Genomic DNA, 12463 nt, shown 5'->3' with positions numbered 1-12463 from the left:
CTACGTCATAGCTGTCGCGCTGCACAATGGCTTCCAGCTCTTCCTGTTTGGTGCCCATGCTGTGTGCATTGGTGTAGATGCACCTGAGCTGGGCTATCAATTTCAACTCTGGCACGTTGAACCTACCCCTACGTTCAACTCTAGTGAGCCCGGTTTTATCCCCTCCTCCCTCCAAATCTAGTTTAAAGCCCTCACAATGAGGCCTGCGAGCTCATGAGCAAGAATTCTTTTGCCCCTCGGCGTCAGTTGCACTCCATCAGCTGCGAGGAGGCCCGGTGCCGTGTAAACCGCCCCGTAGTCAAAAAACCCAAAATTCTGACAACGGCACCAGCCCCTAAGCCACGTGTTGATCAGGTGTGCTTTCCTGTTCCTTTCAGCGTTCTTCCCTGTCACTGAAGGGATTGACGAAAACACCACCTGTGCTCCCACTCCATCGACCAGTCGCCCCAGTGCTCTCAAGTCCTTTTTGACTGCCTTGGGGCTTCTTAGTGCAACCTCGTCATTGCCAACCTGCATGACCAACAGTGGGTAGTAATCAGTGGGCCGAACCAGACCAGGGAGTCTCCTGGTGACGTCTCTCACCCAGGCCCCGGGGAGGCAGCAGACTTCCCTGTGAGTTGGGTCTGGTCGACATATTGGGCCCTCTGTAAGCCTCAGAAGGGAGTCGCCTACAACAATCACCCTCCTTTTTTCCTTAACAGAGGACGTCTTGATGCATGGGACTGGTTGACTCACCCTAGGCACCCCCTTGGACGGACCTTCATCAGGGTCCTCATGTTCCTGTCCCTCACGTTCCAGAGCCCCATACCTGTTGTGTAAGGGCAGCTGGGACGGTGAGGGAGGCCCAGAGGGAATTCGCCAACCTCTCCGAGGAGAGACCTGCTTCCATTTCCCTTCATCTCTTAGGTCCTCTCCTTCTGCCCAGCAGCAAGAGGACAGGGGATCCCCTGCTGCTTGTGGAGCCTCCACCAGCTGCCCCTGCTTCAGGGATGGCCAGGTGCGGCTCCACCTACCTCTCTCTCTTGCACACTCCCTAATGCTCCTCAGCCTCTCCACTTCCTCTTTCAGCTCTGCCACCAGGCTGAGCAGGTTGCTCACCTGGTCGCACCGCACGCAGGTAGTGTCCCCCTCGGTCTCTGGAACAACCGACAGGCTCAGGCACTCTTTACAGCTGGATACTTGGACAGCCGCGTGCCTGAGCAGGAGCTCCGTCTGTGTTGCCACATTCTTTCTGGCCCCGGTTTTCAGCCGAGTGGTGACCATGGCTGAGCCTCCTCTGGGAAGACGATGGCCACTTGTACTGTACCCCGCCCGCACACCTTCCCTGCACGCCCTGCCCGCGCGAACTGACGCGCCGCGCTCCGGGTCGCTCGCGCTCCCGGGGCCTGCTCTTGTAGGCGAGGGGTTTCGGCCGCCGCCGCCCTGGGCCCCGCCCACGCTGAGTCAGAGCTTCCGCTCGCTCGTTAGGAGCGCGCTCCGCCGGCCGGGGGTGGGGTGGGGAAGCTGGGGCACTCTTTCGCTCCCTGTGCTGCCGCCTTCGCGGTTTGGCCGCTTCGGGAAGGGTCCCCCGGCACGATCCTTTGCTCCGTAGCCCTTCGCCTCAGTGGCTTCCACTTAGTCCATCTTTGTTTCCATAATATGCTTGCTGGTGAGCTAGCTCAGCTTCCTGAGTACTGAGGATGCACTTCAGGGGCTTCCCCTCACAGTTGGGATCCAGAGAAGTCCAGATGCCCCAGCAGTGAGGCTTTCTGGCACTGCCTCACTTGAAAGAAGTGATTTTACCAGGAAAAGTGTTGGAGGTCATATTTCAGTGTCCTTGACAATGTCTAAAAATATACATTTATTTGTAATCTTAAAAGTCAAATGTTGAAGTGAGTTATTTTGTTTCCTTAATCCACACAATTCTGAGGCAGATGAAGGAGAGTTTGCCATTATATAATAGTTGTGTAGTACAAAGACTACAGTACAAAATAAAACCATAAAAATGCACGTAGAAAAGTGTCACCATGTTGCCCCAGAGCAATATATATTTGTATCATTTGGAAAGCTGTTCAGAGACAATGCTATTTGTTACATGTACTTTATCAGATAACTGGGCGTTGTAGTTGGTATTTAAATGTTATGAACATCTGTTTCTGATTATCAAAGAACAACCCTAGGTCAACCACAGATTGTGACACCATGTTTCTGTGAGTCATGTAAACATATTGCAAACAGCTGCTTGGCTTCAGACAAGAGCAAGCCACATCTGCCTCACCTGCCCACAAAGGGCTCAGGCCACACCTCAGATACAGTTTTACTCATCAAAACAAAACTTGAAGACCACCTCAAAAATAAAACTGTTTCTTTATACTTTTTAGCTTAAGGTTGCAGAACACCTTTGCTTCACGATTTATTAAAACCATGCTAGTTTTTTCCTTCCTCTAACTGAGCTTACTTTTTGAATTTTATATGCAGCTGGATGTGGATTAGCACTTCTTTTAAACTAATTTGTCATGTCAGTTTAATCAGAATAACCTTGTTGTGCTATTTTCAGTGTGTTTTGTGGGACAAAAAGAACAAGAGATTTAAACAAATTCTTATTATTAACCAGCATCAAGACTGACTGAGACACTCATGTATGTACTTTCAGGTTTTGTCATATTCCTTTTGTAAATTTTTTTTTTCTCTTAGCTTTTATGTGAAAATGGGAAGTACTACTATCCCCATGGTGCAGATGAGTCAGCAGCACAGAGGAACTTAAAACAATAGCATGAACTCTGCATTCTTAATCTTATTTCTTTCAGTATTAAAAGATACAGTCAGATGAATCAATTAAAATATTTTAATGTTAGCATTACTATACATCTCTTTTACAAGGATTCTTATGTGTACTGTAATACCTGTGCATACACTTAATTGAATATGCTACTGACAACTTCAGATAAGAAAACATTTTTAAATATGCGAGAAGATACTAAGATGGAGTGACTGTTGTCCATCTCAAAATTTTATCGAAAAATAAATTCCTTAGTCATTTTGGAGATTTCAGCTCTGTTAAATAAATGGTTGATCATCTGAATCTAATTCAGGTCCACTTGAAACCCTTTGGAGGACTTCAGTGAGCATATGTAAGCACATAGATAGGTAAATAAGCTTTGACTGTAAGTAACCAAATTAATAATGGAAACTAAGGTGCTTTTATTTTTTTGGCACTGTTAGCATAACTTCACTGCCTTCCTCCTATGGTTTAAAACAATACACAAGATACTCTATTCGTGCACAAATGTTGCCACTTGTTTGCTAGCAAAAATGGTATTAGGCCCATTCATTCTAGGTATCAGGGATGGGTGCTTTAAATTACTAAAGTGAATCTTCTGTTGATCACGTGACTTTTTTTAGTGAGAGCCCTAGGTTTCTCTACATTTCACGTAACTTCTTTTGCTTTTTGAGACACATTTGCAGTCACCATTTCTCTCATCAGAGCGTGAGAGAAGTGAGTGTCTGGATAGCTTGGCTGATGCTATTGATAACATTTGATGAATTAATCTTGTTCTTTACAGCCACAGCTGTGGTACCTCTGTTCTTAGGTAATGAAGAACTTTAGTTGTTTTTAATGCTGCTCGACTGGGCAATTCCTTCTTTCTTGCTCTTTTTCGTTTTGTAGCAATTTATGTATCTGTTGCAAAATACCCACAAAATGGAAGCTTGTCAAAGCTGTGGAGATTTTAAGTCCATTCAACTTACAGGCTAAAGTGGAGATTTCATCTTCCCTTTACAGAAGTACCTTGCCTGGCCTTACCAAAAGCTTTAGACACTCAGGATTTTAACATTGTCTGTTCTGCTCTGTTATTCTGAATCCCTCATATGCCTCAGCACAAGTTGTCTTTGCTCTGATGCTGCGTCATTCATACATGAGAGCTGAAATAGACAGCCCAAGACAATCTTTCCTTTTTTTTTTTCCCCTAGTTTAAGAAATGAGAGGAAGCACTTGAAAAAATATTTTTATCATGTTTCACTTCCCCTGTGGCTTTTAAGGTCAGTTCCAGGGTGAGTATTCTGTGTCACTGGTTGCAAGGTTTGTATTCTCCTCTCTTGAGATAGTGACACAAGAGCTGGCTGGTGAGCGTGGTGTTGCTATAGTTCATCGCTTTTCACCTTGTGGGAGATTATTTCCCCTTTACGATTCTCAGTGCATGTTGCAACTGCTAGAGTGGCATCTCTAGTTATCTTGTTTTGATCTGCTCTAAGGAAGCTCTGCTCTAAAAACTTATTATGTAAGAATAGCATTCTCTTACTTAACAAAATGTCTATTCTGTTTTAAATTCCACCTTACCTGCTGACAGCAGCTGAAAATACAAAGTTACTGTTTTTCTTCTTGTCTTGTTAGAGTTGCAGAGGTAAAAGTTTCTATTCAAATTAACATGTAATAAACACCCTGTCCCAGCTCAGCACTCCCTGTCTGCTCTGTAAGTGTATTATACTTAAGTATGTGCTTAAGTTCAAACGTGATCTTTGTGCCTCTTTACAAATGTACATGATCTGCACAGCAGGGATGGACACAAGCTTGCAAGGCTTTGCTCATCTGCAGTCCTGAGCTACCAGGGGCTCCTGCAGCGGGAGTCCTTTCCAGCTTTTTATACCATGAGTAAATGTGTACTGAAAACTGCTCGACACTGCCAGTGCAGCTATCAGTCATTACATAACTGCAGTCATTAAAAGTGTCTTTTTTGAACGTATTGAAAGTTTTAAAGACTCCTGTCCCCAACCCTGTAAGCATGTATTACCATGACTCAATTTCTTCAGCTGACATTTAAGCAGACATTCTTCACCTGTTACTTGCTCTGGACTGGGAGTATACAACTGTGTAATTACCATAGTTCACCTGATCTGTGGTAGCTTGTTAAACTGACATATCTTGGTCATGTGTGTCTGAACCTGGCTAATAGTTTAAACAATTGCAGAGAAGCAAGATAAACGATTGGACTAACCAGATTTAAATGGATGATAGGTTCCTAAGTGTTCTATGAGTTCAGCTAACAGCTTGATTAGACCCTGAGCTGCAGTAGTTTAATTTGCAGTATGTTTTTAAGCCGATTTTGTTTAAAGTGGTACAAAAGACTGTGGGTGTTCTTATTTCAGGTTAATTAGGATAACTTTGGCTGAACTTCAGTTGATTAGGAGCAAGTTTATTCTAAACTGAATATGTTAGTCTTATGGTGAAATAAGAATCTGTAAGAAAACATGGCCATTCCTGAACCAAGCTGATCTGTAAGAGATGAGATTGTAGTGAAGCATTTATTACCTGAACCATACATACCTTATATATTTAACTATGTTTCTATGAAAACAAACTGCTCTCGTCCTTTTTCAAATATGTGTTTATTACAAAGTTTTGTAAAATAATAAAAATTAGTATGCCTTCTAATGTCCAAAGTCATCTTCCCATGGTCTCTTAGTGCCTTTGTCTGTAGGAAGTCATTAAGCTCTCTCACAACAGTATTTACGTGTTATGTTGTAACCAAGATTCGAACTCTGTTCTAACAGCTTTGCTCTAACTCCATCCTAGAGCATGGGAAATGACGTCAGTCTGTCTGGCACTCTACCCTTTGCTTTATGTTGTATGCTCAGTATAGTCTGTATTACTATTAGACAAACTCCATGCAAGCAGTGAGTGTTGGGTTTTACCCATGCATTTGTCTGTCAACCCAGAAAGAACATTCTTCGATTCTTGGATGCTGAAAGAGATGTCTCAGTGGTCAAAAGCAGCTTCAAGCCAGGAGATGTAATCCATTATGTATTGGACAGACGTCGCACCCTAAACATTTCTCAGGATTTGCACAGCCTTCTCCCTGAAGTTTCCCCAATGAAGAATCGCCGATTTAAAACCTGTGCAGTTGTTGGGAATTCTGGCATACTTCTGGGCAGCGGATGTGGGAAAGAGATTGATAGCCATGACTTCATAATAAGGTGGGTTTTCATCTGCTGTTGAAGATATAGCCTGCTATGTTTCTTGGAGAAAAGCTAGGAGAAGTGTTTTAATCTGAGACAGAGATTTCAGGCATTATCTGAAATTAATCCGAAATAGTATCCTTCACTGTGTGATTCCCCAAATTTAAATACATGCCCATACTGTTGACAAGAAGACTATTACAGTGAAAATAAAACAAAGGCCAGAGGAGAGAGGTTTATGCTACTTATTTTTGCTGTTTGTTGTTATTATTCCAGACAAAATAAATACTCTTACGGAGGTCTTGGTAGAATAAATGCAAAATGTTTTCTCTTTCAAAAATTTTCTGTCTTAGTTCTTGGCCAATAAAGGTGGCCTGTTGTAAATTACGGCATTGCTTATGTGCAGCGCTCAGTAAAATTTCAGTGTGATGTATTGACGTTTAACCAGATGGCTGCCATTAAGGTAACTGGAAGTCACACATCTAAACCCCTTCACATTTCTCTCAAAATGTATCCCTGCAGTTTGGGAAAAAAATGTTGATATGCTTCACTTTTTATTCATTCTTCAAACATGCACAATAGAATACCTTTGGACTTCACATATCAATAGCAAATAAAGAGGAATAGCTGGCCTCGTTTGACAGCCTGGCATTATATGGATATAGAGTAGGTTGGGCAAGAGATCGGTCCTTTAGCTTTTGAAGCAGAAGTTTCAATTGGTTTAGTCTGAGAAAGGTGAAAGGGCAGAAAACAGAAGGGCAGTAACAGAAAGCAATATAGAAATAGGTGTCAGTGTGAGTTATTTGCTTTTGCTTTTCTCACCTTGAAGAAAGATGGTAGCAAAAAAAAATCAAAAGGATATGGAAGAGAAAAATTACAGTTTTTCAATACATGTATCAAAACAAAATATACACATGAAAGTTGTATATTACTTGAAAGGTGTACTAGCAAGTGGCAACTGAAACAATAACACGCCACTCTTTCATTTTCCTTATTTGTTTTGCTTCCACTCGTCCTTCAAATTAGCATCCTTATTGCAGAAGGAATCAAAAAATAAGTACCACATTTTTAAACTACATTTAGCCTATGGCATGCTTTTGTAGTCTCTCAGAGATTAAATGTGATTCATTTAACAGGACTACAGAAAAAGTTAGACACTAAATTTTCTAGATGAAAATATTCTTTCAGAAGGCAAGGCAGATACTTTTACTTATTATCTGCTAAATTTCTTTGAAGTCATTTCTGTGCTCTTCCCCATGTTTAGCCATGAAACTAGGTGATGATATCTGATACAAGATTTTAAATAATTCAAGCCATGTGGAGTAAAGATAATATTCTTAAAGATGTGTGTATGAGTAAAAGAAGAATGGTGAAGCTTAGTAGAAACATCAGGAAGTTACTGTTGCTAGCCAGTTATTTAGACTGGAGGAATGTCTGTCATATGGTATATGACTAGTGAAGTGATCAGTATAACAATTAGTTAGTCTGACTATATTGTGCATAATAATCTTTATAGGATTCTTGGAATAGAATACTTACATCCTATAGAGATTTTTAATACAGAAAAAGTTTTTGATTTACAAATCAAAGTTAAAACTTCTTAGAAGTTCACAGATTATCTCATAGCTTAAACTATATGATATTTAATTATGTATGTCTGGATGTGTGCACAGGTACATAACACCTGTTTAAAGCAAATAGCAATGAATTAATTTGTATTTTGAGTTAAAGAAAAAGTCAGAGCATTCTTCAGAGTTATAGTTTCCTACATTCCTCTTCTTCCATGTAAAAAAAGTTGTATGCAACGTGGTGTGTAATCACATGACCTAATGGTACTGGCATACTTGGTAACCACTCACCTTTATTGCTATTAGAATTCTGGTATTAAAATGTACCATGTACCATGACACTCTGTTATCCTCTTTGCTTTCAGCTGATTTCTCTTGAAGTAAAATGAACTCATTCTACTCACCACCTGATGGTGTTCTGAAAAGCAGTTACTGTATGTACTGTATGCAGCTAGGTGTATAGGCTGAAGAACAACATTTTTGTAGAATCTCCTGATGCTGAGTGCATTATGCCTATGTGCTGTGACAAGTATGTCATACTATTTTGGTTAAATATATTATCCAATTGATTTTGATAATACTATAGGTTCTTTTTGAGATCTGAAACAACAGTGCATGTTTTTGAGAGAGTTGTTTCTAAGAGCAGCAGTTCTAATGTTAGATTCAACAACACCATTAATTTAATGTTAAAGCTGATAGTGAAGGTCTGTGAAAGTGAAGAGGACACAAGAGACATCCAGCAGTATTTTCATTACAGTACAATAAAGCCAATATAATGAATTTCAATGCTCCTGTAAAGGTGGTATGAAGATGTTAGTAATAACTGATAAAGACATGGAATATACACTTTATTAAGGGTAAAAAGTAATGTCAGTACCTAGCACTTTAATTAATTTAAGTTTGGTAGTATCTATCAATGTTATAAAAGTGATCCAAAGTTGGTAATAACTGTCCATCTTCCTTTGAGACATCCAGCATATTCAGTGCCTTCTATATAATAATGCCTCTCAAGGAACATTGATCCAGCAGAGACACTGGGTAATTAGAATACTTCTATTATGAAAAATGTTTAAAAGTAGGCACTTAGAGTCAAATAATAAGCATGCCTGCAAGCCAGCATATGATTTTGTCAGCAAATTTCACAAGTAAAACAATACAATTCTTCTTCTTAAGACATCTCTGAAAGTGTGTAAATAAGGGTCATTTTTGCAAGCAAGGCAATACCTTCTCAGCATAAGTAGATTTACTGGACATTTTAAAGTGTCTTCGTTTTAACTACTTGATCACATAAGTCCTTATTTTGTTCTCACAGCATCAGAAATCAAGACTCTAAGGACATATTTTCTGCTAGGATAAAACGGATTAGTTCCACAAGTTTAATGAAGTCATGCCTATTTTGACAGTAGAAAATGTGACCCGTCTAGTTAAAATGGGAAGCAAAGAGACTCTTTGCTATTAAAAAAACCCTGTGCTGACTATAAACTACTTCCTGTTTCCCATATTGCTTTCCTCTTTACCTCTTATGTTTTTATACCTTGTTAAGGGAAGTGATGGAGTCACTGGAGGTATTAAAAAAATGTGTAGATGTGGCACTTTGGGACACTGTTTAGTGGGCATGGTGGTGTTGTGTTGACAGTTGGACTTGATGATCTTAAAGGTCTTTTCCAACCTTAATGATTCTGTGAACTTGCATTTCAGTCACTGCTGTTAAGGAAGGTGACAATTTAATGATTATTAATATATATAGTATAGGTTCTAGTTTGGGCAACAAGAAGTAAATGAAGCTTTATTAGCAGGTGATGTTACAAAAATGCATCTTCTAACTAAAGTGAAATAAGTCATAAATTCAGGATTCTTGTGGACTTGTGGTATAAAGGGGATATCTGGTCAATAATGGTGTATTTTACATGGCACATCTTAAAAGACAGCTGTGATTCCTGTGTGTGAACAGAACCCGTAATTATGCAGTACCTGAGCCTCTACTCAGCTTGCAGCTATCATGAAACGTTCTCTGTTGTGCCCTGCAGAGGATAAGGATAGGGATGAAGTGGGATATGTCGTGAGATTCCCTGCTAATCCAGATCCCTGTAGTTCATTTGAAGCAATTTTAGTTTTGTCAAGAGCCAAACAAGTATACTGAACATGCGAGAATCCATACATTTTACTAATCATTAGATCTGGCAGGGGGAGATAGGAGGCTCATGCATTTATTTTTTGTTTAACTCTCCCTTTTTTGGTTATATGTGTATGTGAAAGTTATCACAGTGCTGCTGCACGCCTTTATTTGAAGAATCGGTTGAAATGATGTGCTATATATACACAGGTATTAGGGTGATGTGCTTCCTTCAAGGAGACTGGAGAGAGAATACTCCAGCTGTGAGGTTGTCTGCTGCCTTGAATGTAACTTTTTTTTTCCTTCCTGTGTGCTTGAGCCTTGAGTTTTACTTTCATATCCAAGTGTTTCTTAAAATGTCAAGAATCTTTGAATTCACATTGCAATTTTCGTTCTAACAGGAGTCTGGATATGAACCTGAATATGAAAACTTGCAGGCTATTCAGGAAAGAGTGTATGTTATTGATACTAGTTTAGGTAATGCCTTATGTTTCAGGGAGGCTAAATATTACGTCTTCCAGCAACAATCTAATTTTAATTTTTTGGCTTCTCAGTGTATGTGGTTAGTATTGTGGGATGGTTATTTTCAGCTTTGCTCTACAAGAAGATATTAATGAAACAGAGCATGTTTTTACAGTGCTTTTGTGCAGCTTGGGGTTTATAGTGGTTTCTAAATATTTATTTCAACCTGTAAACCACAAGTACACAGATTGTTAAAGGACTAACAAGGGTACAGATTCATGGCCAATTCTTACATTATTACTGTATGAAGAATATTCTTTTAGTTCTCGATGTCAAATAAAATGGAAATAGTAATCACTTTTACTCAAGCAAATTTTTATGGCTTTTATTTAGAATTAACTTGAAAATACTGATATATGGCCTATGAATATTAAGTATTGGATGTTTGTGTGCTTACACATGAGCTGCATGTTTATTAGTGACTAAGCAAGTTCAGCTGAGTCTCTGTGGAATAACTGACTTCTCATTTGAGCGTATTTTTATGAATATGATTTTACTGTTTTCTTTCTTAACCTCTGCTCTCTCAAAGACTAAATATGTTATGGACGTCTTTGAGACATAAAGGTGTTGCAACAAACCCAGGGTTGATTACTTTAATGTAAGTGTGATTGTTTTTTCCCCACACTTTTTCTTAATACATCCCACTGTAACTGATACATGGGAGAGTTGTCATTGCTATACCAAATCCAGCAAGAAGAATAAACAGAAGACTAATTTATGCAGTTTCCTCATTCTCACATGCCACATTATTGATACCTTGCAACTATATGATTGCTTTAAAAAAAAAAAAAAAAGCAAGGTTTCATTTGTTGTGTACAAATTCCTAGGCACATAATGGTAAGGCTTGTCGTACAGAGTCCCCCTCACCTCCTCATCGCTGTTGTGGATATATTCAGTATTCTGTGCCTTATGACAAATGAGCTAGAATTAAAGAATATAACAAGGGAAGGATATTGCGCTGCCTATTTCAAAGTTTTTCAGTTAATAGGCTTCTTAATTTTACTTAAAAGAAAATAAGTATTAGTTTATGTGCGTCTCTGAATACAAAGCTTTCTTGAAGAGTCCTGACAATTGATGGGACATCATTGACATCCGCTAACGAGATAAAATTAAAAAATCCAACAACTATATGAAACTGTGGCATACGATAAAGATGCATTAGAGATTAAGATAAAAGCTTTGAAACAGGTAACAAAAGCTATTTACATATACTCAGGTCTATATGCAAATATATAGTAGCTAGTTTTATTACCCCTGAAACGTACAAGAAAGATGGGGACAAACTGTTTAGCAGGGCCTGTATTGATAGGGCAAGGGGTAATGGTTTTAAACTAAAAGAGGGTAGATTTAGAACACATAGAAGGAGGAAGTTTTTTTTACAGTGAGAGTGGTGAAACACTGACACGGGTTTCCCAGAGAGGTGTTAGAAGCCCCATCCCTGCAAACATTGAAGGTCAGGTTGGATGGCGCTCTGAGCAACCTGATGCAGTTGAAGATGTCCCTGCTCACTGCAGGGGCATTGGACTAGATGACCTTTAAAGGTCCCTTCCAACCCAAACTATACTATGATTCTGTGATACCTTTCTAGAAAATTTTCTTGAACTTATCTGGATATATAAATTATTTGGTACTAGCAGTTTGGGGTGTCTTAGTTCATCACTAGCACATAAATTATTGAATTCATATGGAAAAACTTCTGACATCACTGCTCCATTTACTCCCTACAGAAGAATGCACTGGTTTTAAGTGATAGATTTTAGCAGGTGTTTTATATTTTCCAACTTTGTGTATAAATGTAGAGTAAATATTCAGTATTTACACTTCTAATTTAATGAGCACTAGAATCATTCTTCGAAGGAAGTAACCTCTAAGAAAACGAGAGGTGGCTTAATGACAGTAATGTTTTTTCTAACTTCTTCAACTACAACTAATTTAGTAATGTTTATTTCCTTAGAGCTAGAAATTTGTGTAAAGCTTGCCTTACATTCATGTTCTACTAAATTAGCAATCTTAGAAGTGTACTGCAACAGCATCTAGTTACATCTTGGAAAACAGCCTTTCAAAGTGCCCATGTGCTTGTCACATTCTTTAAAACTTCAGCACTGCTACTAAGTCATATTTATATAACTGAATTTTAAAAGATCAAAGGTTAAGAGATGCTTTAATGCCTTACCTGCCTCTAATGTTATAATCAGGTGTCTAGTTTGACACACTAAAGCTTGAAAAATATAAGTAATAATGTAAATAACTGTTCGTAGACAACCCCATTATTACTGAGTGCATTTGGATTGCTCGTTATTTTTTTAAGTTATACTTGAAAAATCCAAAT

At 39.1% G+C, this 12463-nt stretch overlaps 1 protein-coding gene across 1 annotated transcript in view; it reads left to right on the top strand.

Annotated features, from left to right (window-relative positions):
• Positions 1-12463, top strand: part of ST8SIA4 (ST8 alpha-N-acetyl-neuraminide alpha-2,8-sialyltransferase 4) — a gene marked incomplete at both ends in the record, with an annotated part of 63534 nt that overhangs the window by 13273 nt on the left and 37798 nt on the right. The window contains one exon of the mRNA XM_082013225.1: positions 5692-5949. Coding sequence (XP_081869351.1) covers positions 5692-5949 — 258 coding nt within the window. The remainder of the gene's footprint in view (positions 1-5691; positions 5950-12463) is intronic.

The sequence above is a fragment of the Phaethon aethereus genome (genome assembly GCF_964289735.1).
Source record: "Phaethon aethereus genome assembly, chromosome: Z".
Lineage (NCBI taxonomy): Eukaryota > Metazoa > Chordata > Aves > Phaethontiformes > Phaethontidae > Phaethon > Phaethon aethereus.
The sequence above is the reverse complement of the archived record's forward strand: the minus strand, read 5'-3'. Positions and strand labels throughout refer to the sequence as shown.